The following is a 25648-nucleotide window of genomic DNA, read 5'->3' on the forward strand; positions in this document are numbered from 1 at the left end:
CGCCCGACACCCCCTCCACACCTCCTCCAACACCCGCCTCCTCGGCAACAACCCCGGAAACACAACCACCACATCCCGCTCCCCCTGCACCACAATCGCAAGGTAAAACCGTATCTCAAACCCCTTAAACGCCTCATGTATAACGATATCCTGGATCTGCGTCGACGGAATAAACCGCGTGGTAGGCGTCTGCAAATACGTGGCCGACGTAGTCGACGTCTGGACGCCGAGGCCACGCAGCAGCGTGAGCGACTCCTCTGTATACGGGCGGCGGCAGACAAGCACGAGGACGAGCAGGGCGAGCGGGGCGAGGTAGCGCCAGGGCGTTGTGGCGAGGAGGGCGAGGGCGCGTGTGCGCGTTTTGGGGCTGAGGAGCCAGGCGGGGAGCGGGGCGGGGTGGTTGGCGGCCAGGCGCTGTTTCGTCCAGAGGAGGGATAGGGCGCAGAGGCCGAGAAGGAGTCGGGTCAGGAGGTTGAGCGTCCATGATAGGAGGGCCGGGACGGTGGTGCGTGGTGGGCGCGTTGAGACGGTGTAGGAGATTGTTGCGGGGGTGGGTTGGAGGACGCGCAGGGTTTGAGCGGGCGGGGAGGTGAGGCGCTGCAGGAGCGTCATGGTGTGGCTATCGCGGGATCATCATGGTAGATTTGTGTGTGGAATGTGGAATGTGGAATGGAGCGTAGATGCTGCGAGACAGGGAATATGACGCGCTCAGCCCTACCGGGAAGAAGCGAGGTCCAAGCTCCTTCACCTCTTAGGCGGCATGCACAGCACCTCCGACACAACTCCACAGCAGCCTCAAACACCGCCGCTGCCTGTCTAACATACAAACCCCCACTCTATCGTCATCTTCCCATCCACCAGCGTCAACACACCATGCCGTCCCCACCGCCCCCAGACAGCGCACCAGCAGCCCGCGCAGCAGACCCCAAGCCAGACCGCGCGCGCTCTCGCTCCCGCTCCCCACGCCGCAGCCCCCCGCGCAAACCAAAGAACTACTCGGGCCTGAAATGGAAGAACGACAAGCGTGACGACCGCAGCCACGACGACAGACGGCGCGACGACCGAGACCGCGGATACGAGAGGCGCGACCGCGACGACCGCTTTGCTCCACGAGACCGGCCCGACGACCGGCGACGCGACGACCGGCGAAGCGACGACAGGCGGCGCGACGATCGAGACCGCGAGCGCCGCCCCCGAGAAGACCGCGACCGCGACCGTGACCGCGACCGCGAGCGCAAACCGCGCGAATCCAAGCCCAAAGCCGCGCCTGCGCCGGCACCCGTGTCCAACGAAGCCATGATCATCGTAACGATTAACGACCGCCTCGGCACCAAGACCCAGGTCCCCTGCCTGCCCAGCGACCCCGTCAAGGTGCTGAAAGCTATGGTTGCGGCGAAGATTGGGCGCCCGATTCATGAGATTATGTTGAAGAGGCAGGGGGAGCGGCCGTTTCATGATACGCTTACGTTGGCGGATTACTCGATTAGTAATGGGGTGCAGATTGATCTGGAACTTAATACTGGGGATTGAGTGGTTGGTTAGTAGGGAAGGATGGTTGTGAGGGGGAGGGGATGGCGTTAAATTGGATATGTATGTCTGTGAAGAAGGGATTGGAGGGAGAAAAGTATGATACCCCAGTTAGCTAGAAAATGGTTATTTGTCATGTTGACCGCCTGTACTTGCTATGTGAATCAAATATCATTGCTGTGTCTTGAGTGGATAATCTCCCAAAAACCAGTTTGTGAGTCGTTACTCGTCCCAGACATCCCTCAAAACCCCCCAGAACAGGCCATCGCAGTCCAACCAGCCCCACCTCCAATCTCGCCATTCGCCAAATCCCACTGCCATCCCCCCAAACGCACCCTCCCCCTAATACCGATACCTCGTCGAATAATCCTTCGGACTAACCACCAACCCCCTCCCCTTCTTCGCCCCACGATAAATAGTCTCCACAATATCAATCAACTCCTGTTTATCCTCCAGCACCCAGTTCAATTTATTATTATTCCCCGTGCCAAAATCGCACATCATGTGTTTATTGCGGAAGAAGAACATGACCGTGCACGGATCGTACAGCTCGTACATGGCCTTGAAGTCCGGCACCTCGTCGAGATCGCATACGTATAGCGCGGCGAAGTTCTTCACGCGGTCGGCGATCTTGTAGAGTACTTCGTCTTGTCGCATGCAGTCCGGGTCGGAGTCGCGACCGAAGCGGATGCAGACTAGTCGGTCTTCTTCCGAGAGGATCGCTTGGTCGACGTGCCAGCCTGTGCGGAGGTGGGGGAGGACTACGGAGCCCATGGTGGGTGGGTTTGTGCTGGATTGTTGGGTTTATTGGGTGTAGGTGTGGATTGGCGGTGGTGTGTTTGGGATTTGGAGTCTGACACAACCGGGGTTTAGCTGGGGTTTCGATGTCGTTGTCGTTGAAGATTAAAGGTTTGTCGCGCAGGTGATTTTATAGAAAGAGGCGTCGAGCAGAGCAGGTAAGGCAGCTGTTCACGTGCGCCCCACCACCCGCTTCAAGCGCTTTTCATGCTAGTCTCGTTCTCTATCCGGACTTCACACGTCCATTTCCCTTTGACAAAAAGCATCCTCGTGTAGGAATTTGGATATATGCAGTAGAGTGTACTGTTGAAGCTGGAAAATTTATAATAGAGCAAGTGTAGATATTCAGAAGTAGCAAAATAAGACGAACAAAGGTGCGAGAGCAAGTGCTGCCTATGTACAGCGACATGCAGACAAGGCCGGCTTCTTAGAACCTCCGAGTTCAAGAATGTAGTACCTAGCTGGTTCTGAGATAGTCCCGAGAGAAGTACTGTGAATAGTCAGCTGCGTAGTATGCTCACCAAATTACTTGAATACGCGTCTGGAGACGAGTTGGGTGGTCTATGAGATAGACAAGTGTCGCTTGCTGAGAAAGAAGTTAGTGATATATGTTTAGGAAAGTAACAGAAATATCAAAATGAAGAGCCTGAAGGCCTGCATGTTACGAGATATGCCTGGGCTTTACCTTGAGATTCTCTATATCTTTTGGTGGTTATCATGGCAATATTCAACAACACCGAGCAGCCTCCTCGAAACCTACCCTGGAGGGTGTCAGCACACCATCACGAGTGTGGAGTCAATTGCTCAAAGTCTAGTAAAATTGATTCAGCACATTGAAGTCAATCAAAACACATCAACTTGTAACGACAATCAATTCGCTACGCTACGGACGCTACAAACAATTAGGACTATCTTTGCCCAGTAAAACTACAAAAACAAGTGACCGACCGGGGGTATACAGCTATCAGGAGCCAGAGTCATCAGTCATCATCCACCGCCCAATGCAAAACGCCAAAAAACAAATAAACCCAGACTGGACAAGACATCGCCCATCCCCAACCCACCCCTCCACCTGGCTATATTGGTTCACCTTACAGGAGCCAGCCCTTGCAGGCGGCTACAACCGATGGGGATCACCTCAAGCCGCGATGAAGGTTAGGGTTGGCGGACACAGCAGCGTAAAGATCCTCCAAGTATCCCAAAAAAAACAACGCTTTTTGTACCGCAGAAAAAACCAAAAAAGCACCAAGTATTCTACACTAGAACTTCCTGGGCTCCAAAACAATGCAAACAATTTGTAGTCGTGAAAACTGCTCCTTACTCGGAGCTCATATCCTCCTCATCGGACTCGTAGGTGAGAATCGGGCTGGACCAGCGGGTAGCAGCAAGCTGCTTCTGGAACTCTTCAGTAGCTGCGAATGCCTCGGCAGCTTCCAAGATGTCGTCATCGAGATCAAGTGGCTCCGCTCCTGGCATGCCGGCAAAGAGTTCAACAACCTGAATGGGGGTGGCCGCCATGATCGACTCATTACCCGCATCTGACATGAGGCTTGGGGAGGGGTAAGTGGCCTCCCGAAGACGGCTGGGTTTTGCGGGAGTGTGCTTCATCAGCCTCTGTCGCTGGCGCTCGATCTCGCCAACAGGCTGCGACGTGGTTGGGGAAGAGGGTGGCTCAACGGCCGCTCCAGGCAAAGGAGCATGGGCGGGAACAGGAGCTGGAGGGGGTGGCTGCGTCCAGATTGGCTCAGCATCGGCGTTAGGCGTCTCGCTGTTCATGGTCGTGTCGTCTTCGTCGGAGTCGTAATCCGGGACACTGAATGAGCCCTGGGAGGGGTTGTGGACTGGCTTGTGAACGGGATCCTGAACAGCCGTCTTGGTAGCACGTTGAAGTGATTCCAGATCATTCGTGTAACCCTGAGCTGCGGCATCGAGACCTCGAAGTTCGTCAAATACGTTTCCGCCCTCTTGATGTGAAACTGGAGTCTTGAACATGGGAGACGGCTCGGTAGAGCGGCGAGGATGGAAATCCGAAAGAGAAGCGGAGCGGCCACGGGTGTCCATAAGTTTCTGAGGCGACGGCACACCCGTGTTGGCGGCATGCGCTTCGTCCAAAGAGACGATGTCGTCGTCCTCGATTGTCACTTGGTGGGAAGCCTTGTGTTTCTTCGCGCGATGCTCTTCCTCTTCCGCTTTCATGTCAGCATAGACAGCCCAGGTGGGAACGACATCGTCGTCGTCCAAGTCCATGTCGCCAAGCGGATCACCAAAGCCGGTCTCCCAGGGCTTCGACGAGGGGTAGTAGTTGAGCTCCTTGTAGAGAACAGGTGTTTCGAGTCGCTTGCGCTTGTCGCCGGAGGAAGAGTCGTTCTTGAGGTCAGCAGCGACTTGCCTAGCCCACTTTTCTGCTTTGGCCATCTCTTCAGGTTGGACACCTCTTGTGAGCGCCTTAATCATTGGGTTGCGCTTCTTCTTCTTAGATGGCGTCTTCACTCGCTCACCCACTGGCGTTGGCGGAACAGATAGAGTCTCGGTGAACGTGTTGGGTGGGGGCAGCGCTCGCGATGGCGTGGGTGAGTATGGTTGTTGAGGAGTTGATGAAGAGAACCCAAAGGTAGATTTGAGTGCGGAGAAAGACCGGCTGAAGAAACCAGAAGGTGTGCTTATGGGTTGTGGCGTGACTTGGGATTCTTCGGGAGTGTCTGAGATGGGTTGTTCTTCACGTTCTGTGCAAATGTCAGCCCAGAGTCCTGAGTGTGCGATACGGTCGTTGATCATCAGAGAGATAGGGACGCGAAGACATCCAGGACAACTTACCCTGGGTTGATGGTGGCGATGGCACGACGACGTCCGCAGACTGTCTGGCCGCTTCCTCCACTTTGTGAAGCAGCGCCAATGCAGATTCACTACCCTGAACAAATTCTGGTTGTGATGGCGGAGGAGTGATAGGCTCCATGGCGCCATACATGTCAAAGTCTGAGTAGCGGTGGTTAGCTGAGACCTGACCGGTCATGAGTTTCAGTTGAAGAGAATCGTTTTCGGTGATGAGGCGAGCATTGTCGTCTTCAAGTTGATCGATACGTGCTCGGAGTTGGAAATTCTCGTTGCGAAGAGTATCGACCTCATCTTCAGAAATGACTTTTAGTAAACTCGAGGAAGGAGAAGAAATTTTGGGCTCACTCTTTGAGAAGAAGATGCCCTGGTCATCACTGTTCTCATCTTGCACAGGCTCAGGCTGGTGGCGCACTGGTGTTGGCTCAGGCTCTGGTGTCTCGCTAGCGGTCTTCTTGGTGACGCGCTTGCGTTTCTGAGTAACGCGCTCAGGCTGCTGCGGCAGTGCACGGAGAGGCGAGGCTGTCTCTGCCTTTGTCGATCGCGTGCGTCGCTTCGTGCCAGTTGTGGGGATGGCGGCGGTAGGTGCAGAGACACTGACGCGTGACGTAGTTGTTGTTGTTGTAGCGGTGGTTGGCGTGGTGAAAGTAGCTGCGCGTGACGTGGTTGTGACCTCGCGCGATGTGTTCGCGATCTCAGTCACTGAGCGCGTCTTGGACTCGACCTGGACTGAGGCAGCCGCGCGCCGGGCGCGCTTCTGGCGTGTCACAGGAGGCAGCTCTGGAGGGGAAATTGTGATGCCAGCACTTCGCTCCAATGCAGCAAGCTGCGCGGGCTCAGTGTTCGCGTTGCGGCGTGTGACCACCATAGTTGCGCTGCCTCTGGGATTAGCAGGAGCGATGCGTTGGGGATGTCAGTGACTTACAGAGCAAGAGCTGCGCAATTGCCAATACGAACGCGACTTGTGTGTGAGTAGCAGATGCTGTTGCGTTGTGGTTGCTGGGGTGTCTGCGTTGCTATGGAGCGTGATGGAGAAAAGGAAGTTGCGACGATGTCAGTCAGCTGGATATAATGTCAAGTGTCGGCACGCCAATCTGCCGATGTGTCCGTGCTTCGTTCACGAAAACAGATCCACAAATCTGGCTTACTCAGCGCCAACACATGACGCCGCGCCCTGCTTGAGCTTCCTGCTTGCAGGTATCTACATCAGTCTGCATCAAAGCATCATGGAGGGTCTCTTCTACAACGTCAAATACGGGTATGCTATCGCGTCTGGTCGCTCCTTCTGATCGTGTAACTGATGCCAATAGCTACATCGAGGGCATTGTGCGCGGCTACCGCAATGCACTGCTCACCAGCCAGAACTACAGCAATCTAACGCAATGCGAGAACATCGATGGTACGTCTTGCGCAACGACTCATCTCGACTAAATCTGATGCGGTGCTGCAGATGTCAAGCTTCAGCTCTCGCCGGCGTATGGCGACTTCCTCGCGTCTTTGCCTCCTAATCCCTCGACGTCTGCGCTCGCCGCCAAAACCACCGACAAGCTCGTGGCGGAGTTCCGCTACATCCAGGCCAACGCGACTGGCTCCCTGTCCAAGTTCATGGAATACCTCACGTATGGATACATGATCGATAACGTCGCGCTGCTGATTACGGGAACTCTGCACGAGAGGGATACCCGAGAGCTGTTGGAGAGGTGCCATCCTCTTGGTTGGTTCGAGACGATGCCGGTGCTCTGCGTGGCGACCAACATTGAGGAGTTGTACAATTCCGTGTTGATCGAGACACCCCTTGCGCCCTACTTCAAGGGTTCGCTCAGCCACCAGGATCTTGACGAGCTGAACATCGAGATTATCCGCAATACTCTTTACAAAAACTACTTGGAGGATTTCTACAGCTGGGTCAACGCTACTCCGGAGATTGCGGGGACGCCGACAGCAGATGTCATGAATGAGGTTCTGGAGTTCGAGGCGGATCGTAGAAGTATCAACATCACCCTCAACTCTTTTGGTACGGAGCTCTCCAAGGCAGACAGGAAGAAGTTGTACCCGACCTTTGGCAGACTGTACCCAGAGGGTACATACATGCTATCCAAAGCAGACGATGTCGAGGGCGTCCGCATTGCCGTCGAGGGTGTCTCAGACTACAAAACGTTCTTTGACCAGACCGGCCTCAGCCAGGGAGGTGGTGGCGGTGTCGGTAACATGGCTGGAGGTGTTGGCGGAGAGAACAGGAGCTTGGAAGATCTATTCTACCAGAAAGAGATGGAGATATCAAAGATCGCCTTCACTCGACAGTTCACGCATGCCGTGGTATACGCGTGGGTCAAGCTACGAGAGCAGGTTCGTGCCCACTGTTTTCTTCTCGATAAAGTGTCATACTAATACATCACGACAGGAGATCCGAAACATCACCTGGATAGCCGAGTGCATTGCGCAGAACCAGAAGGAGCGCATTGGTAACTACATCAGTGTATTCTGAGTGTAATAATCTGTACAGTTGTAGCATGTTTGCTTTGACAACGGAGCGGCTTGGGTTGGCGTTAGGGACCGGTTCGTATATCCAATTCTGATTCTCAAAATTTTCCGTTTCGTGAATTATGTGTTGCCACGTTGTTCTGGATTGTCTTCTGCAGAATAAAAATGGTATAGGTTCTTTCAGCATCCTCCACATCTATCATCAAGATGTTACAGACGAACTCCGATTTTTCACGTTGCTGTGGCAGCTTCGTTAACTTGTTGGAATTGTTACAACAACACAAGCTAGCATGGCCATAGATGCATGTTACGTTGTCTTTCGAGGCTGTAGCTGGTTTGTTCGGATGTATTTGCGTTGCCTCCCATGACCCGACTTGATCTCTCGTTTCAAGGTATGTGGACTCGACTAGCTTCACATGGCACCACCCAGCTCAATACTTCCCTATGTTTTGCTCTCCATTACTACCGCTTGGGATTAATGGTTGTCACTTGGTGTGACTACGGTTCAAAAATCATCTCTTCTCATCGCTCAGTCACTCGCCGAGTAGACAGTCTAGATGTCTTCAAGATGCCTTGGAGATGCATAGCTCTACACACATTACAAGCACCCCTTAGAACAATGAGGACGATGTTTAGATCCACTCGCAAATGACATCGCGCCTGATACCATTTTCACCTTAACGGGACGTTTACGAACGCGTGCCTTCCTCCTCCTCGTCCACCACCGGTCGCCAAGACATGTAATCTCCCTTTTTCACTTCACATAGAGCTCACCACAAACACCTCTCACAAAACTCACCTACCGCGTCCTTCACAAAGCCACAGGTAAGTCAACAGGCAACCAGATGTCCACTGATAGTAGGAATTCGCTTGATCTCGACGAGGGCGAGGTGACCTCGGACGCGTATCAGCCGAACGGTGACAACATGCCTCGCCTTCGGGGCGGAGAGGAACTCCCTCATCACGGGGGTGACTCACACCACAACAGGTGGTGGGTGGATACAAGTGCCACTCGTGCTGGAGCGCGTGCCCCAGGCGGCAGACTCACCCCTATCACCATTGAGGATGACTCGGAAAGCGATGTATACGAAGTCCCACCACCGGCAACTCGTCTGTCAGATGAGCACCAACACGCATACCGTCGCGACAGCGCGGCGGTATCGGCAGGTAGGCCAGTCGAAAACCAATTCGACTTCAATAACAGTAGTCAACCTCTGCCTTGGAACAACAGTCGACATGGTAGTGGCCTTCAGGTAAGCCTTCTCCAACCAGTAAGGTCGAACTACTAATTACCGGCAGTTTCGCTCTTTCGCCAATGGTGCTGACGCGGAACTTCTCGTGTACTTGGAGAGCCGCATGATCTCAACAGGCTTTCTTGCGGAGATCGATCAATTCCTGTATGGTCACCCCGAGATTGCTTCGTGTACGGAAGGTCGCAGTACCCTCCACCAGCTCAACACACTTTCTCCGCTTGACGCGTACAAGTACTTCCTCAGGGGATATACCCGACCAGCTCGGTAGGTTGGAACTTTTGTTGTCTGCCAACTGCTAGCTGTGGAACATATAACAGCCAGTTGCTCTGATTGGGTTGTTTGATACTAGTTCTGCTGCCAGAACCACTTTCATCTGGCAGCTCCAGGGCGAGCAAATTCCTGCTCAGTTGCATTACCACTGAGGCGTTTTCAGCTGCTTCAAGATGGATGGCACGATCACGAACAAGACAGAGCTAGGCTGACTGTCTATAGATACATTGATGGCGTTATCAAGACGGAGCCTTTTCAATTACCTATGAGTTTTCCTTACCAGCCACTGAGCACGAAGCATGACCCCGAGCTCGTCGACTTCTTTGACGGATTCGAATATCGTCACGACATCATTCAGAGGATCGACCAAGAGGTCTTCTACGGCATCGAGGAGCTCAGCTTTTGTCGGCCTGTTCCTTTGGCCATGCGTAAGCTAGTTTGTTATGCGATTTGGGGCAACCCAGTAGATGCATACAAGTGGTATGAGTATTCCTATCAGCAGGATTACATGGCTCATACATATTTACCTGAGCACGTTGTCCTCGGCCATGTTTCAAGACCGGCAGACTACGCAGAACCTGAGCCCAGCGTGATGCGTAGTTGGAGGAGTCATAGAGTTGTGCGATTTCGCATGGCTAGAGCGAAGGACCAGGGTGTCGGTGAGTCACTACGAAGCGGATGCAGCACTGCGGTGACAGAGAAGACGAAATGCTTGAAACATACCATGGATTCGATTAGCGCCTTGTCTTTCTTTCAGTTCTGTTACACTGGAGTTCTTGTTATGCTAACCTTTCACAGATGTCCTTGATGTGCTCATGTCTGAGTTTAGGCTGGCGCTTGTTCGCAAAGGCCATCGCCGAATCGACGTTGACAACCTATATTCGAAGGCTAAGGCTCGCCTGGAGAATGAGCGTCAACGTCCCACAGGTAAGCTCTGAATGCAGAGTACTCGTGTACATGGAGTACAAATAGGTTTCTGACATGTTGTAGGTGTCGACATCGTTGATATGATTATGGATGGAGCCCTGACCCACCAGGCCACTCACCGACGACCGCCATCCCGTCCTAGGCAGTCTGCTCCTTACGAGTTCCAATTTTCGCGCTCTTCGTTGACAGTTCACGTCGGTGCGAACTCACGCGTCACTGTACGGAATGTGCCCATGTTCCTTCACGTCCCAGCCCAAGCATTGCGCCAGGCAAAGTCGGATCTGCAACGGCTATACACACAAGAGGCGACTGCGTACGCTGCAGCACAATTTGCGGTATCTAATATACAGGCTATTCGCGCCAGCCGCGGACGAGCAGAGCGGAAGTATGTCAATTGCCTTATTCGCTATCTCCGCGGCACGCAGCGTATCAGCTCTCTTCAGGCTAATCAACTTCAACACAACTTCACACGTGAAAAGAGTGCGGTTCTGGGAGTGCAGAACAGGGACTATCTTCTCGGCATGTTTCCACGTGAGTTGGACTAGGTGATGGGTTGGACTGAGATATGTTGATACGGTGGACCTCGTGTGCCCATGTTTTGGACGCTTGGGTGTGATGTGTCTGGGGTATTATATTAGAGTGGATGGTGCTGGAACATGTCGATACGTTACCCCGGTGATTGAGATGTCATGTGGAATGATCGGGCTGCTCGCCTAGAATATGGATCGCTGAGTTCAAACTGGGTATTGATCGATGAAGGCCAGACAGGATAGGATATTCGCAACCACAGCGAAAGTTTGCGTCAATCAAACACGGTCCTATTTACATTCATTGTCGACCGACTGACTACCTGTGACATCCCGCCGCATCTTATACTTCCCATCCAGCACAGTCCCGATCATCACAACAAGACAGACAAGACACAGCACATATACAGTCCAAGTTATGAATTTCACACGCAAACAAGCCAGTAACGCAAGTGGGGAGTATTGGTAGATACAGGTAAAGTAAAACACAGTACAGTAATCATAGTAGTAGGTAATTCGATTGGGGTTCCCCTCCCTTCCCATTACTAGCGCAATAAAAAGACTTCATTCCCATTTCGATCCATCCCATTCCATTTCATGCCGTTTCATTCTAATCCTCCGGTTGATTCGATTCGATTCGATTCGGTTCGTTGAGTGACACTGACTAACCGACATGACAGTAGGAAGAATAGGCATACAAGCTCCGAAAAAGGGGGGAGGGGGAAAGGGATGCCCTGGAAGAGGAAGAGTAAGAGTAGGAGGGGGAAGTGGAGGGGGGGAGGGGGAGTAGGTGGGGAAAAACAAGTATCCCGGGTTCTTATTCTGATATCTCAGTGAGCAGCAGTATTCAGCTAATCCAGCAAGTCCTCGTCGACATGTTTCGCGCGTTTCGCACTCGCAAACTCGACCGAAGCCGGTCTCTTTGGGAGCGACGACGACGAAAGCGACGACGACGGAGGACCTGCGAGCTACGCAGGCCTGGACAGAGGATCAACGCTCTCCGACTCCTTTGTGGGGTCGTTCCTGCGCATGATGCCCTCGACGGGGCCGAGGAGGCGCTGGAAGCCGTTTTTGCCGAGGGTCGCGACCTTGACTTCAGTTGTTGTGACGACGGAGGCAGCGCGGGGTGCGTCGTTGAGCAGGGCCAGCTCGCCGAAGTAGTCGCCCTTTGAGTACTGCTTGACGGGGCCGTCGAGGCCGCGCTTGTAGACCTGTGCGTCGCCTGATTCGAGGATGAAGAAGGACTCGCCCACGTCGCCTTCCTGGATGATGGTTGTGCCTGGGGGGTACTTTTTCGTCTCGAGCGCGTCGGCGATCTTGGAGCGCTCGTAGGGGGTTAGCGTGGAGAGGAGAGGCACTTCTTCCAGGAAGCCCTCGTACATGCGGCGTCGCTGGAAGGCGCTGTCCATCAGGATGCGGCGGAAGGTGATGCGATCCAGGGCCCACAGCGTCGACGACTCGGACGACATGACGGTGGCGGCGCGCGGGGCGTTGTACATGAGGGCCAGCTCGCCAAAGGAGCCCCCTGGCCCGACGTTGCCTACTTTTGCGCCCAGGCCGTCGGGCCCTGCCTCCAGCTTGCCCGACTTGTGGACGTAGATGTCAAAGGCGCCCTTTTCGACGACGTAGAAGTAGTCGCCCACGTCGCCCTGGGAGATGACCTTGATGTCCTTTGTGGGTATTGGCTTCTCGTGCAGGGCGCCGAGGACGAGGGCCGACTGGTCGTCGTCGAGGTGCGAGAAGAGGAAGTTGCCCGAGACGGCCGACTTGAGGCGCTGCTGCTGCTCGGGCGTCTTGTGGTGGTAGGGCGGGGTGAAGTTCTCGGCGGCGCTGGAGGCGGGGTTGAGCGACTCGGCCGAGACGGAGGTGCGCCTGTTGGTGTTGTAGTTGGTGGGGAAGTTCTGGCCGTCGCCGGTGAGGGGCGGCATCTGCGAGACGGAGCCCAGCGAGCTGCCGAAGCCGCCAAAGTTGCCAAACGAGCCCTCGCCGGGGCCGTTGCTGCGCTTGCTGCCGCCGCCAAAGTCGACGGCGGCAAACGACGAGGCCGTGGGCGACGTCATGACGTCGCTCTCCTCCTCTTCCTCGAGGCGCTGCATGGGGCCCTTTGCGAAGCCGGCGCTGCTGGGCGAGGTGCCGAAGGGGTTGTTGCCGGGGAAGCTGCTCTCGGCACGGCCCTGGGGGCTCGCGTGGTGCTGCGAGAGGAGGGCCTCGGTGCGCTGCGACTCGAGGCGGCGGTTGAAGAAGTTTGCGCAGAACTGCAGGATGTCCTGCGGCTTGTGCTTTACGATTTCGCGGTCGAGGGCGGATATCTCATTGGAGTAGTCCGAGGGGAGGGACATTGGGAGCGGCGTGCTGGTGAGGGGTTGACGTCGTCGGGATCGCGAGCGTGCAGGGGTGACGGGCGAGGTGCTGGGGAGGTGCAGGACACGCAGGACACGCAGGAGAGAGCAGAGCACGGCAGTCGGCGAGCGAGGCGGATTACGCAATGGCACGTGGAGTTGGGGGTGAGGTTGGAGATTGGAGAGGAGCGATGACGCGCCGGGTGGGAGCAGCTTGGGCACGGAGCGTGGGAGGGGAGCTGAGCTGAGGCGCGCCAGGCACCATCACGGGCGGGCACTGCACTGCAATGGCACGCTTTCTGGGGCGGCCTATCTTTTCCAGAAAACGTCTAGAAGACGACGCGCTGCTGTAGCTGCTGCAGCTGCTGTAGGCATCCATCAGACGGCAGCCAGCTTGAATCTGAATGGGGGCCTCATGCAGCTGCGTGCCTCTTGTTCCACCGCGCATCTGCCATGGCAGCTGGAATTGCTTTTGGTGCCAGAGCAAGTAGCTGCTACGAAGCTCTGGCTGGCCGTGGTGAGAGACAGCATGCGGTTCACGAGATGCCAAAGCGAGATTCGTCATAGCTCCCGCACCGCGCCACGGACTGCCTGTCGCTCAAAGCTTGAACGGTGGAGCCCTTGACCTGCAGGAGAGCTGGACCTTGTGCTCGACAACAGCCTGCACAGAGGCGTGTTTATAGAGGTGTGTTTATGTGGGTTTGCAGTGAGCAGTGACAAGGCCCGTTTGCTGCATGTTTGAGCCATCACAGCACTCGTTGCAAGCCTTGGCAGGTGCTATCGTGGTTTGGTAGAGTTGATGCAGCTGCAGAGACTGCGTCGACGAAACACGACCAAAACACCACAATTGCCAGTCAACGGGTGATGGGTCAACGGGTCAATCCACCGAATCAACAGAGCCATTGGCCAGTACCATGCACTGTAAACGCCGCAACCTGTGCGAACGCCCCAACTGGCGGTGAGGAGGCGGACAAACGTGATACGGACTGGCGAGAGGCGCGCCATCAACGAGACGCGAACGGCTCCGAGCCAACTGTTCTTGAACAGCTGCTGGTGGGTGTGCGTGTGCGTGTGCCCAACACGTTCCTTCTGCCGCCTGCACCCTCCCTCCGCGATGACGTACATCGCGTGGCGTGCGAGGTAGCTGCGAGCTGGAGGGGCGGGTAACGGCGCACGAATTGACACGGGCGCGCGACCTGACAAGAGAATGTCCGCTGGCCCTGGACATTGCCTGTGGACCTGCAATTGAACAGGGAACTCGGCGCCCTTCCGTCATTGCACATGCGCTCATCGTTTCGTCGACGGCGCGCCAAGGGCTAGGTGCCGCTAGAAAGAGGCCCATAATCTTGCTGCCCTGAATCGCAAGACAAGTCCAGCCACGCCGATTCTGCATCTTCTTAGACTCTGACACTGTTCTGCGCCCAAATCTCGCGCTTGTATACCTGTTGCGTGCCACAGTGTCCCTCTGATCGCCGCCCAAAACAGCCGCAGCCTTTGTCATTCTTCTGTCCGACGCGGCGCCGCTTTCTCTAGCTCCATCTGTAGCTTGCCAGGCCCCGACTGTCCCAACCACCTCGCACACGTTGTGACCAAGACTGCTCTCTCCTCTTTAATCTACACGTTCGCAATCCTTAATCGCACGTCCATTCATCTGCCAAACATGGGCAAATACACCTTCACATGGTAAGCACCTTGCCCCGTCGGCTCCTTCCCCCCCCCCGCTCACCTGTTGCAGGGAACACGCTGCGCACGACGTCTACGTAACGGGCACCTTTGACGACTGGAGAAAGACGATCAAGCTGGAGAAGGAAGACGGCATCTTCAAGAAGACGGTCAGCCTGCCCAAGGTCAAGACACAGTACAAGGTATGTTTGTCACCCTACTGCCGCCTGGTTTGCGCCCAGGGCAGCCGCATGCGCAAAGCTTGCTGACGCGAGTTTGCAGTTTGTCGTCAACGGCGCGTGGTGTACCAACGACACGGCCGCTAAAGAAGACGACGGCCAGGGCATGGTCAACAACGTCCTCCAGCCTCACGACATTGTTGACGAGCCCGTCAACGCCTTCCAATCCACAGCTCCCCAGTCCAGCACCGCCGCACTTGCAGGAGCTGTTCCAAGAGAGAGTGAGAGGATGTCCAACTTGGATAAGGCCAGGTCCCAGGACTCTATTCCTGGTGCCTTCCCCATGACTCCCGCCGCCGAGACGCCTGGTACTGCGCCCAGGACCTTTGACATCAGCCCTCTCCCTGCCACCTCGGGTCTTGGGAACCCAATCCAGCTTGCGCCTGGTGAGCCTGTCCCTCACCCGAGCACCTTCACCGACAACACAGTGAACTCCACTGTCAGGCACCGCGAGGAGCCCGAGATGGAGGAGAAGGTCAGCGTTGCGCCCATTCCGGCGAGTACAGGCCTTGGCAACCCCATCCACCTCGCGCCAGGTGAGAAGGTGCCAGACGCGAGCACTCTGACCCCACACACTGTTCAGAGCACCGTCAACACTGACTTCGATTCCTACAACAAGGCCGACTCTCGCCCTCCTCAGCTTGAGCTTGGTCTGACCCCCACAGCCGAGAGGGAGGCCAAGGGCGGCATGTTCGGCCTGCCCCCTGTCTCAGAAGGCTTGGTCCCCGAGTCGAGCCTCCCCATGGGCGCAGACGCTGTTCTCGAGAAGGACACTGGCGTCACTGTCCAGTCTGCTGCTCCCTTGAGCTCCACTGCTGCCCTCGCTGGTCAGGTTCCCAAGGAGCCCAGGGCTGTGCCCGAGGCTGTCGCGGAGAGCCGGAAGGAAGCTGGTTTTGCGCCCGAGGCGACTGCCAACACGGAAGCCGTTCTTGAGAAGAAGGATGTTGAGCAAGAGCTTCTGGAGAAGGTTCCCCAGGCACCAGTCACCGCCGATGACACGACCGCTACCGTCAACAATGTTACTTCCAACATTGGCACCGCTGCCTCTACTGTCGCTGGTGCTGCCACAGCCGGCATCATCGCTGGCGCTGGTCTTTTCGCCTCTGCTGCCTACACTGCCAAAGAACAGGCCGCTCAAGCCGTTGGATTGGACAAGTCCGCTCCTGTAGGCGATGTCGCCTATGCTGCAAAGGACAGGGCTGTCGATGCTGTGGGTTTGGACAGCTCGGCCACCGCGACTGACAACGCGTACCTTGCAAAGGACAAGACCCTCGCCAATGCTGTTGCCGCCAAGGACCAGACCGCCGCAGCTGCTAACGTCGCAACCGAGAATGCGTACCTTGCAAAGGACAAGGCTGTTGAATCTGCTGTTGCCGCCAAGGACCAGACCGTTTCAGCTGCCAATGTCGCAACTGAGAATGCATACCTTGCAAAGGACAAGGCTGTTGAGTCCGTTGGACTGGACAAGTCGGCTTCAGCTGCTGACAACGCCTACCTCGCCAAGGACAAGGCCGTCGAGTCTGTCGGATTGGACAGTTCGCGTTCTGCCACTGACAATGCTTTTCTTGCCAAGGATAAGGCTGTTGATGCAGCCGGGTTGAACAATTCAGGTTCAGCTACTGACAACGCGTACCTGGCCAAAGACAAGGCTGCTCATGCTGTTGGATTGAATGATTCAACCTCTTCGCCCATCTCGGAGGGCGTTCCTGCGATCGTCTCTGAAAGCCAGAGGGAGGCTCACGCCAGCCCTGAAGCATCACTCAACCCCGAAGCCGTCGCAGAGAAGGGTCAGTTCGAGCAAGAGTTGCTCAGCCAGGTTCCCAAGACAAACCACCACGGTGAATCAGCCCCTGCCGTCGCTGTCCCTGAAATTGTGTCCGAGAGCCTGAGAGAAGCTCATGCTAGCCCTGAGGCGGCTGCCAACGTGGAGGCTGTCGCAGAGAAGAAGGCTTTTGAGTCTGAGCTTCTTAGGGAGATTCCCAAGGCAAACGAGACAGGCGAGTCAGCTCCCGTCATCGCTGTGCCTGCCATCGTTTCCGAAAGCCAGAAGGAGGCTCATGTTGGCCCCGAAGCAGCTGCCAACCCCGAGGCTGTCTATGAGAAGAAGGCTCTCGAGTCTCAGCTCCTCAGTGAGGTTCCCAAGACGACCGAGAGCGGAGAGTCAGCACCTTCCATCAAACCATCAAACATCCCCGGCGCAGGTTTGGTCGCAGGTATCAGCGCAGGTTTGGGCTCAGTCTTTGGCTCAGCCTTCGGCTCCACCCCTGCCGCAGCTCCTGCCGAGAAGAGCGTGGATGTCGCCCGCGACGTGCCTGCCGAGGAGAGCGTGGATGTTGCCCGCGATGTGCCTGCCGAGAACAACATGGGTGTCGCCCGCGATGTGCCTGAGGTCGTAGCCGAGAGCCAAAAGGAAGCCCATGTGGACCCTGAGGCTGCCGCAAACGCCGAGGCTGTCAGCGAGAAGAAGAGTGTGGAGAATGAGCTTCTCCAAGAAGTCAAGAAAGTCACCTCATCTGGTGAATCAGCTCCAACCATTGCGACTCCTAGCACAAGCTCTGCCTCCCACTCGGACCCCGCCAGCACCATCAGAGCCGTTTCCCCATACGCCAACCCTACCAGCCCAACCGCTGCCCTCTACTCCGACCCCACCAAGCCCCTGGAGTTTACCAGTGATCTTAGCGTCCTCGACGCCCCTGCATCTGCGCCTATTCCGTTCATCCAACCTACCGCCAGTGACGACTTGAACTCAAAGACGGTGACTATTCCCGAGGAGACGAAGCCGGTAGCTACCACAGGCACGGAGACCACCTCGGATGACAGCGGTCTCAATGCTCCCGCGTCTGCGCCCGCTCAGCCGGAAACCGCACAGCGCATTGAGCCCACCACCAGCGTCGACTTCAACGGAAAGAAGCCAGCTACCCCCGAGCAGACAGAGCCGGTAGTGACCACGGGCCTAGACACCACCCCCGTCCCCCGTGCCACTAACGCTTCTCTCGACGCTCCCAGGTCAGACATGAGGAAAGACTCTGATGTCAGCCCCCGAGGCACCCCGGGCAGCCAGAGCATCGCGTCTGGTACCGACGACAAGAAGAAGAACAAGAGGCGGTCATTCTTCGGCAAGATCAAGGACAAGTTCAACAAGAACTAAGCGAAGCAAACTCATGTTTCTCCTGCTTAGTATGGAATGGAGTGGTGTGAGAGATGGATGGATGAATGAAGAGTGAAGAGTGCAGCAGTTGGTGTGTTTTGATATCCGCGCGTTCACCCCCCCAGATTGATTGTTTTTTTCGTGCGTGTGTGTGCGTGGTTTTTCTTTTTCTATTACTTGTTTTATATCTTTCTCCTCTCGACGGAGTTGCGTGGTTTTGGTTCCGCTTGGCTTTGATCTATACCACTTCCCCCCACCTGTTTTTTTTGACTGCTTGCCTTTTGTGTGCGTGTGTGGGTGATGGGTGGGTGGATGGTAGGTGGCCGGCGGTGATGGAGGTGGTAATGGATGTGGATGTGATGTGAATGCGGTAGTGGGTGGGAATGGGGCGATGTAATAGGTAGAATCAAATGACTTTCACTTCACTTATCGACCTACTTGTCCATGCCGAACTGTGAGATTACAGATTGAATTTAAAACATGATACTAAAATCGATTCATATCTCGATTGCTCCATAACCACGCTGATATCCTGATATCCATCCACCCCCCTACAACGCCTCCCACCCATCCTCAAACAACGTCTCCTTCCTCCCCACATCCCCACCCCCAAGATACAACGGCCTCACAACCTGAAACGCGCCCGTCCCCAACTTAACACTCTGGCCCATAATAATACACTCGCTAACACCATCAATCGTATCCGTCTTACCCCTCGCAGCGGCCTCAAACAGATGATCCGGCGTCTTCTCAAAGCTAGCAAGCTGCAGCACCGAGTCGCGCGTCTTCTGCAGGCCGAAGCGCGTAATCCCATACACGTCGCCTTTAAACGTCATGACGTCGGCGAGCAGCTGCATGTGCCGCGGGTCGATGTCCATGTTCCCCATGACGGTGCCTATTTCACGCACGATAGTTGCGCGGGCTGCTTCGATGCCGAGGACGTCGCGGACTTCCATGACGTGGTTTGATTTTGTGGTGTAGGGCTGTATACCTGGTGTTGTGAGGCAGTCGCGGAGCCCGTAGCCTTCGACGAGGAGCTGGCATTCGTAGTGGCCCTGGGCGTTTGGAGCGGATTCCTTCTTAATGATTGCGCGGTGGCAGTCGGCGTAGCCTTTTATGACCACGTCGGGGATGAGGGCTTTGACTTGCTGGACGCGCTCGAAGAATTCCTTGTGGTTGCGGGGGGTTTTCGTGGGGCGTTTTTTGGCGGCGCTGGGGTCTGCGACTTCGACGCGGATGAGGGATGAGGAGATGCGGATGTTTGTTCCTGCTTTGCCCCATTTGAGGGCTTTGTGCTTGTTGATAGCCGCGATGATTTCGTGGGGCTGCACGTCGATGAAGAGGTTGTTGACCGTGTCCCAGTCGATGCGCATAGCGATGTACGCACCGTTAGGGTGCCACACATCTTCGACGTAGGAGATGATGTCGCGGAGATAGGTCTTCTCGACACGCGCTTTTACGATGCGGGCCGCGGACTCGGAGATTTTGTTGGAGAGCTCGCAGGCGATGACGGGGGTGGAGATTGTGGACGATGCGTTGATAATCTCCTTGATACGCGGGACACCCTGCGTGATGGACATGCCGGCGACACCAGCGAAATGGAAAGTCTTCAGCGTCATTTGTGTACCGGGCTCACCGATAGATTGCGCACCAATGGCACCTACGGCGTGACCAGGCTGGACCCGCGAGCGGTGGTACTTTGTCAGGCAGAGATTGATAAAAGTATCGAGGGCGCTCTGAGATAGTTTAGCGATGCCATCTGCGAGGCCGTACTTTTCCGCATCAGCCTGTGACAACTTCTTCTGAGTGTTAGGCTTCGAGATGCCCAAGTATACCAGCGTTGTCTCAAGTTTCTGCGCCTTCTTAAAGATGTAGTCTTGGACTGTGTCGAGGAAATCTCGCATAGACTCCTTCTGGTCGATACCGCTGTCGCTGTTGTCACGGTAGGGCAGTTGTGTGATGCCATCGAGCTTGAATCGTGGATACTTCTCGCGCTCAACGTCTAGCACGGTTTCTGTGTGGACACGTACTTGGTCTGGAGTCAGACTAGGCTCCTCATTATCCCAGGTAGATGTGACGGAGTGCGAGAAAGTGCGGTCGAAGTGCACAGGTTTTGCCTTGCCCTCCATATCGACGGGATCCAAGTTGTCGTCGCCGTACTGAAACTGCACGACAGTGCCTGAGGAGTTGCGTACTGTGTCGTCGTACTGTGCCGAGAGATCTTCCAGCGACTTCATCAGACGTCTACTCATGTAGCCAGTTTCTGCAGTCTTGACAGCTGTGTCGACCAAACCTTCACGACCACTCATGGCGTGAAAGATGAACTCGGATGGCGTCAGACCCGAAAAGAAACTGTTACTGACGAAACCCTTCGACGCTGGCTGACGCGCCGCCTTCGGGAAATGAGGAAGCGTTCGGTGATGGAAACCATCAGCGACACGCGCACCACCAATCATCTGCTGTCCGACGGAAGCAACCATCTGCGAGACGTTGATGTTCGAACCCTTGGAACCACATTTGGCCATGAGAAGTGGGGAGTTCCATCTGCTAAGCTCTTCGAAACAGATGTCACCAGCTGCTTGACGGACACCCGACAAGATACCACCGATCCTGTTCTCCATTGTCTGTTCTTCGTCGCATCCTGCATCGCGCTGCAGCTTTCCCTCTTTGAAGTCCTTGATCAACTTGTCGCACTTGGCATATGCTTCTTGCACCAAAGCCTGCTTCTTCTGGTTGAGCATGTCTCCAGGCGTGACATCGCTGATACCAAGAGAGAAGCCGTTGTTGGTCAGCCAACGTGCAGAAAGTTTGGAAAGCCTGTTCATTCCCTGAACCGCATGGTCAGGGCCGAAATCTCGCATCATAACATAGAAGATGGAGTCTTTCTTTCCATCACCAACAGTCGCCTTGTCCATCACACCACACATGACTTCTGAATTTCGGATGACGAGATAAGCATCGTTCTCATTCAGGTCTGGAGCTTGGCCAGGGGTATTCTTGAATTGCTTGCATGCGGCTTCAAGGTTGACTAGTACCCTGCACTTCTTATTGGGTCGCATCAAAAGGTTGAAGACCTGCTTTCCTGTCCAGAGTGCCTGAGGTTTCCAAATCACCGGCGGTGGTATCTCAATAGGATGCATCTCGCCCGTGTCCGGATCATACGCTGCGTCGCCGTTGAACATGTAGTTGACGATTTGGCAGAACGAACGTCGGTCGAAAAAGTTGTTCTTGCCACTCAGAAGATAAGCAGCAGTGATGAAATCCTGGATGGCAGCAATGATGGGAGTTCCGTTCTTCGGCGTGGCCAGATTGTACTTGACACCCATGAGTTCTGTCGCTTCGGTACGCGCTTCCTCGGTCTGTGGTACGTGCAAATTCATCTCGTCGCCGTCAAAATCAGCATTGTAGGGATTGCACACACACTCGTTGAGTCGGAATGTTCTCCAGGGGCGGATCTTGGCTCGATGACTGAGAATACTCAGCTTGTGCAAGGACGGCTGTCGGTTGAACAGCACGATATCACCGTCCTCAATGTGTCGTTCAACAACGTCTCCAATTTTGAGCTGCTCTGCAGGCCTCTGGAGTCGTTCACCGCGCCTGTCGTTGCGCGTCAATGCCAAGAGTGAAATCTTGAACGCTTCTTTGTTTGGACCATTATCTTTTATGATATAGTTTGCACCGGGGTATTTATTGGCACCATTTCGAATGAGCTTTCTGAGCTTTTCGATGTTGTATCTAGTCGTCTTTTCTGGATATGTGAGGTTCTTCGCCACCCGTTCTGGTACGGCGACTTCGTCAATGCTCAAGTTGGGATCTGGACCGATGACAGTACGGCCTGAGAAGTCGACACGCTTGCCGGAGAGATTCTGTCGAAAGCGACCACCCTTCCCCTTGAGCCTCTGAGAGAAGCCGCGCATTGTCTTTTGCAGTCCCTGCTGTTTTAGACCCGGCGCATCGCTGTTGATGTACATGGCAATCTGCAGCTGCAGAAAGTCCCACTGCTCCATGAGGATCTGGAGAGGGAATCCACGGGCTAGCCCAGCGCGAATGATGCTGCTGATCTGGCAGATGTCTCCGATTTTGTTCGTGACGTCGTCTTCTGTCGCTCCGCCCTCCTGCATGACTGAAGGTCGAAGTGCGACGGGCGGCACAGGCATGTACTCCCAAATCAACATTTCTGGACGTGCATCCTCGGGTATCATAGCCAGCAGCTCGCAGTCTTCCGGGGAGATCTTCTTAAAGAGGTTCAGGGCGCGCAGAGGGTGCATGTCGTCGACGGCCTTCTTCAGGTGCTTGTCCAGGTCCGGGTTGGCAGACTTTGCCGTCTCGAATGACTGGTCAAACTCGACCTTGCCAGCTGGTGGCTTTTTCGTCTTTGCTGTCGAGCGGTTGAAGGCGTCGTAGCGGTTGTGGATGATCTTGAGCGGATGACCTGGCACCTTCCGCACCGTCCCCTGCAGGGCACTGCAGTATGGGCACGTCTTCTTCTTGCGGCAGTCGACCAGTATGCGCTTCGAGACTGCTGTCCGCCGCAGCGTGTCCATATCGGGGCGGCGCATACTGCGCAGGTACTTGCGACGCTCGACCTCGTCCAGCAGGACGCGCGAGCAGTCCTTGCATATGCAGTTCAGCACCTCGATGATGTGCTTCAGGTATCCGACGTGGAAGGCGGGCAGGGCGAGCTTGATGTGGCCAAAGTGGCCGTTGCACGTGTCGAGTCCCTCGCCGCAGGTGCTGCAGAAGCCGCTCTTGCTCGATATGCCCATGCGCAGGTCCATGGGCCCGTTTGCAGTGAGGACGCGAGTGCTGTCCGAGGCGGGGGCGAGGTCGTAGACATTGCGGTCCGAGACTTCGAGGACGGCCTGGTTGACAATGTCCTGGTTGGAGCTGGAGAGAGTGTTACTACAAGACAAGGCGTGCAGTGTCCAAGACACGGGTGTGTCTTACTAGATGCCGAACTGGATGTGCTTGATGCGCGCGGGGATGCGGTCCACGACCTGCTGCTTCGCGTGCGTCTTGGGCGCCTCCATCTTGGCCGTGGTGCTATGGCGTGCCGTTGCTGTGATGTGCTGCTACCGAAAGTCTTCAGAGGTGGCGTGCATCGTCGTCGCGCCGTGAGTCATGACCGGGTGCGCCGTTGGTTCACTGAGAGAATGCCTGCCTTGGTTCGAGTTGCGCGCGCTGAAAAGTTTCGGTGGGGTCCCACGGCCATGCTCCCGCCGCTAAGCCCGTGTATACACCCATGCTGCTACTGCGCCACTAATGCAGCCTGATAAGATAAGGAGGGCATGCTCAAGGCATCGACGACGTGACCTGCTTCACCTTCTTGACCCCGCCTGTAGCTCCATTAAAGGTCGGGCTATTTGTTTAAGTCACCTTGAGCCTCGCTCAGTCCGGCTCCTTCCTCACGCTGCTCAACCGTGTTTCCTTCTCAATCCATCAGCCTCTACCGTGGAATCACCTTGTAATCAAGGTGCTCTCCCCGCTTGAGCTCCACCTGCCCGCTGCTGGCTACCACGTCTCGCCCTACCAACGCTCCTTTGACCAACAACTTGGAACCCCTCTTTCTTACTGACATCAGAGCGACTGTTTCCTGAACATGGCTCAAAGTAAGTTATACTTGCGGCCTCCTACAGCACGGCAACACTTGCTCACCAGCCCCACAGCCTTCCACATCGTCCTCAAAGACGACAAGGGCTTCGACGCCCAGGGAAGCCGCGAGTTTGACTTGGTGTTGAACTCAACCTTCCCCATCGGCCGCTCATCCAGAAACGCAGCCAAGCCAGAGCTCATGCCTGCGTCTGACAACGCCTACATCGACAGCCCAGTCGTCTCCCGAGACCACGCCGTCTTCTCCGCCAACGCCAACAGCGGGGTACCTCAGGTTTACGTCAGTGATAGTGGCTCCATGCATGGCACTATGGTGAATGGCGTGAAGCTGGTGCCCAACACGCCTGAACCACTGTCCACTGGCGACTTGCTGCAGTTTGGAGCCGACGTCAACCGCAACGAGAGTACGTACCTCTACAGCCGTGCCAAGCCAGCTGACACTCACCCACTTCTAGGCTACTTCGTCGCTCGTAAATACACCTTCGCCTCTCGCCTCGTACTGCCGCAACACATGTTTTCACACGGCTTCACCGTCCCTGAAGCTGAGTCGGAAGTCGAGGAAGTCAATCACTCACCACGTCGCGGCAGTCAGCAGAACCCCCTCACACTCGATGATTCCGACTCCGACTCGGCCTCTGAATCAGACGAAGCACAAGACGCCTCAGCTGAAGTCACCATGTTTGAGCAAGAGGCCGATCTTGACGACGAGATTCCTCTCGCTGCTGCCGACAACCTTCTGAGCCACTTGGTGCCACAACCAAGCCCTGCCGTGAGCTCGCTTGATGTTGAGGATGCCTACTCCGGAGAAGAGCCCCAATTGGTTTACATCATGGACAACGACGATGACGACAACGACAGTAATTTAGAGGAAGTCGACGACGACATGTTCAGTAATCTAGACGAAGTTGACCTGGCTACGAGCGTCTCAGTAATAAGAGGCGTAGATGTTGAGGCTGAGGAAACTGTCGATATGGTTCATCATACCGGATCTACCTACGAGTCGTCCGTCACAATGTCAGTACCTCCTGAGCGGTCACCCGAAGCAAGTTCGTCGGCTCTCCGCACGAGGGATTTCTTCTGGAGTGGCATGTCTTCCGAGGATATGCATGTGCAAGCACGAGAGCTTCCGTCTTTCGGTGCCTTTATCGATCAAACTACCTTTGCCGACTCGGTAGCTCCCCCTCTGCCTCCACGTCCAGCAGCACCACAGGCAGTGCCTTGGAGTCGTATGGACCTCACATCTTCTGTACAAGCAAATGACAGCCACGAACGGCTTTCGGAGGAATTCCCCGGTCACAACTATCTAGGTACCAACTTTGGTGATCGGCCATCTCTGTTCAGTCCCGCGCCTCTAACCTCCCAGAAAGCTTCTCAAGGAGGTTTTAATGGCTGCGAGGGTGCTCTAGATTTCCAGACTGTTCCAGCTGCGGGTCGCATCCAAACACCTCCACCACTGCCAAATTCTGACCTTACGACCTCTACGACGCCACCGCCGAGTCGCAGAACCAAGGTATCTATTACGGAGATTGTCGAGGAAGTCGATGATCAGCCACCAACACCTACTTCTATGAATGGCGTGAAGCGCAAGGCAGATGTTCTTGGAGAGGAAGCAAGCATCCCAACAGTACTGTCAACGACGACTGGGGTGGACAAGGATTTCATTGGCGATGCTGTCGCTACCGAGGGTGCTGCTGAAGTCGCTGCTGTCATCGCCCGCCGTCCGAAGAAGCAACCTCGTTCCATCATCAGCAGGACACTCAGGACGGCAGCTGCATACATCGTTCCCGGAGCGGCAGTCTCCTTTGCTCTACTTGCTACGCTCCCACAATCCGTCTTCGAACTCTAGACGGAGTGAATTCTTCTCTCTTCTGATGATATCTTGCCTACTAGACAGGCCATTCACTCTTTTACTTCTTGGGTTTCGGTGTTCAGGTCAGACGGAAAGGAGCAGCTAGGCGAGACACGGGCATGGTATATCCACTGGTTTATCTGGGTCATATCATGATTTCTGGCGTTTGCACAATGACATCGCCATGGT

At 55.4% G+C, this 25648-nt stretch overlaps 12 protein-coding genes across 12 annotated transcripts in view; 6 read left to right on the top strand and 6 right to left on the bottom strand.

Moving 5' to 3' along the window:
• Window positions 1-669, bottom strand: part of P153DRAFT_392498 (uncharacterized protein) — a gene marked incomplete at its 3' end in the record, with an annotated part of 722 nt that extends 53 nt beyond the window's left edge. The window contains exon 1 of the mRNA XM_033671155.1: window positions 22-669. Within this exon, the coding sequence (XP_033528245.1) occupies window positions 22-612 (591 nt within the window). The 5' untranslated portion in view covers window positions 613-669. The remainder of the gene's footprint in view (window positions 1-21) is intronic.
• Window positions 670-787: 118 nt separating this feature from the next.
• Window positions 788-1658, top strand: P153DRAFT_362905 (ubiquitin-like protein). The gene has a single exon (XM_033667251.1). It carries the CDS (start codon window positions 874-876, stop codon window positions 1528-1530), a length of 657 nt encoding a protein of 218 aa, XP_033528246.1. The 5' UTR covers window positions 788-873; the 3' UTR covers window positions 1531-1658.
• A 211-nt stretch (window positions 1659-1869) lies between these two features.
• Window positions 1870-2301, bottom strand: P153DRAFT_280271 (4A/4B type thioredoxin-like protein; the record flags this gene model as incomplete). The annotated part of the gene is made up of 1 exon (XM_033663067.1): window positions 1870-2301. The coding sequence occupies one exon, from the start codon at window positions 2299-2301 to the stop codon at window positions 1870-1872; it is 432 nt and encodes a 143-aa protein (XP_033528247.1).
• Window positions 2302-3642: 1341 nt separating this feature from the next.
• On the bottom strand, window positions 3643-6022 carry P153DRAFT_353096 (uncharacterized protein; the record flags this gene model as incomplete). Its single annotated transcript, XM_033666415.1, has 2 exons — window positions 3643-5048; window positions 5140-6022. 2 exons carry the CDS (start codon window positions 6020-6022, stop codon window positions 3643-3645), a joined length of 2289 nt encoding a protein of 762 aa, XP_033528248.1.
• Window positions 6023-6380: 358 nt separating this feature from the next.
• Window positions 6381-7874, top strand: P153DRAFT_306483 (ATPase, V0 complex, subunit D; the record flags this gene model as incomplete). Its single annotated transcript, XM_033664633.1, has 4 exons — window positions 6381-6412; window positions 6465-6553; window positions 6605-7500; window positions 7556-7874. The coding sequence occupies 4 exons, from the start codon at window positions 6381-6383 to the stop codon at window positions 7637-7639; spliced, it is 1101 nt and encodes a 366-aa protein (XP_033528249.1). The 3' UTR covers window positions 7640-7874.
• Window positions 7875-8384: 510 nt separating this feature from the next.
• Window positions 8385-10170, top strand: P153DRAFT_100196 (uncharacterized protein). Its single transcript, XM_033661846.1, has 4 exons — window positions 8385-8888; window positions 8935-9152; window positions 9381-10085; window positions 10149-10170. The coding sequence occupies exons 1-3, from the start codon at window positions 8481-8483 to the stop codon at window positions 9964-9966; spliced, it is 1212 nt and encodes a 403-aa protein (XP_033528250.1). The 5' UTR covers window positions 8385-8480; the 3' UTR covers window positions 9967-10085; window positions 10149-10170.
• Window positions 9566-10767, top strand: P153DRAFT_100213 (uncharacterized protein). Its single transcript, XM_033661847.1, has 2 exons — window positions 9566-10085; window positions 10149-10767. Exons 1-2 carry the CDS (start codon window positions 9974-9976, stop codon window positions 10628-10630), a joined length of 594 nt encoding a protein of 197 aa, XP_033528251.1. The 5' UTR covers window positions 9566-9973; the 3' UTR covers window positions 10631-10767.
• Window positions 10768-11580: 813 nt separating this feature from the next.
• On the bottom strand, window positions 11581-12951 carry P153DRAFT_280822 (camp-dependent protein kinase-like protein regulatory subunit; the record flags this gene model as incomplete). The annotated part of the gene is made up of 1 exon (XM_033663100.1): window positions 11581-12951. One exon carries the CDS (start codon window positions 12949-12951, stop codon window positions 11581-11583), a length of 1371 nt encoding a protein of 456 aa, XP_033528252.1.
• A 5-nt stretch (window positions 12952-12956) lies between these two features.
• On the bottom strand, window positions 12957-13512 carry P153DRAFT_100249 (uncharacterized protein). Its single transcript, XM_033661848.1, has one exon. It carries the CDS (start codon window positions 13397-13399, stop codon window positions 13091-13093), a length of 309 nt encoding a protein of 102 aa, XP_033528253.1. The 5' UTR covers window positions 13400-13512; the 3' UTR covers window positions 12957-13090.
• An 813-nt stretch (window positions 13513-14325) lies between these two features.
• P153DRAFT_427770 (carbohydrate-binding module family 48 protein) lies at window positions 14326-18347 on the top strand. Its single transcript, XM_033672681.1, has 3 exons — window positions 14326-14634; window positions 14687-14816; window positions 14896-18347. Exons 1-3 carry the CDS (start codon window positions 14612-14614, stop codon window positions 17998-18000), a joined length of 3258 nt encoding a protein of 1085 aa, XP_033528254.1. The 5' UTR covers window positions 14326-14611; the 3' UTR covers window positions 18001-18347.
• Window positions 18348-18527: 180 nt separating this feature from the next.
• Window positions 18528-23150, bottom strand: P153DRAFT_427771 (beta and beta-prime subunits of DNA dependent RNA-polymerase). The gene is made up of 2 exons (XM_033672682.1): window positions 22948-23150; window positions 18528-22887 (listed from the first exon to the last, which is right to left on the bottom strand). The coding sequence occupies exons 1-2, from the start codon at window positions 23028-23030 to the stop codon at window positions 18552-18554; spliced, it is 4419 nt and encodes a 1472-aa protein (XP_033528255.1). The 5' UTR covers window positions 23031-23150; the 3' UTR covers window positions 18528-18551.
• Window positions 23151-23288: 138 nt separating this feature from the next.
• On the top strand, window positions 23289-25554 carry P153DRAFT_100313 (uncharacterized protein). The gene is made up of 2 exons (XM_033661849.1): window positions 23289-23609; window positions 23667-25554. The coding sequence occupies exons 1-2, from the start codon at window positions 23600-23602 to the stop codon at window positions 25454-25456; spliced, it is 1800 nt and encodes a 599-aa protein (XP_033528256.1). The 5' UTR covers window positions 23289-23599; the 3' UTR covers window positions 25457-25554.
• The last annotated feature ends 94 nt before the right edge of the window (window positions 25555-25648 follow it).

The sequence above is a fragment of the Dothidotthia symphoricarpi genome (genome assembly GCF_010015815.1).
Source record: "Dothidotthia symphoricarpi CBS 119687 unplaced genomic scaffold P153scaffold_2, whole genome shotgun sequence".
Classification (NCBI taxonomy): Eukaryota; Fungi; Ascomycota; class Dothideomycetes; order Pleosporales; family Dothidotthiaceae; genus Dothidotthia; species Dothidotthia symphoricarpi.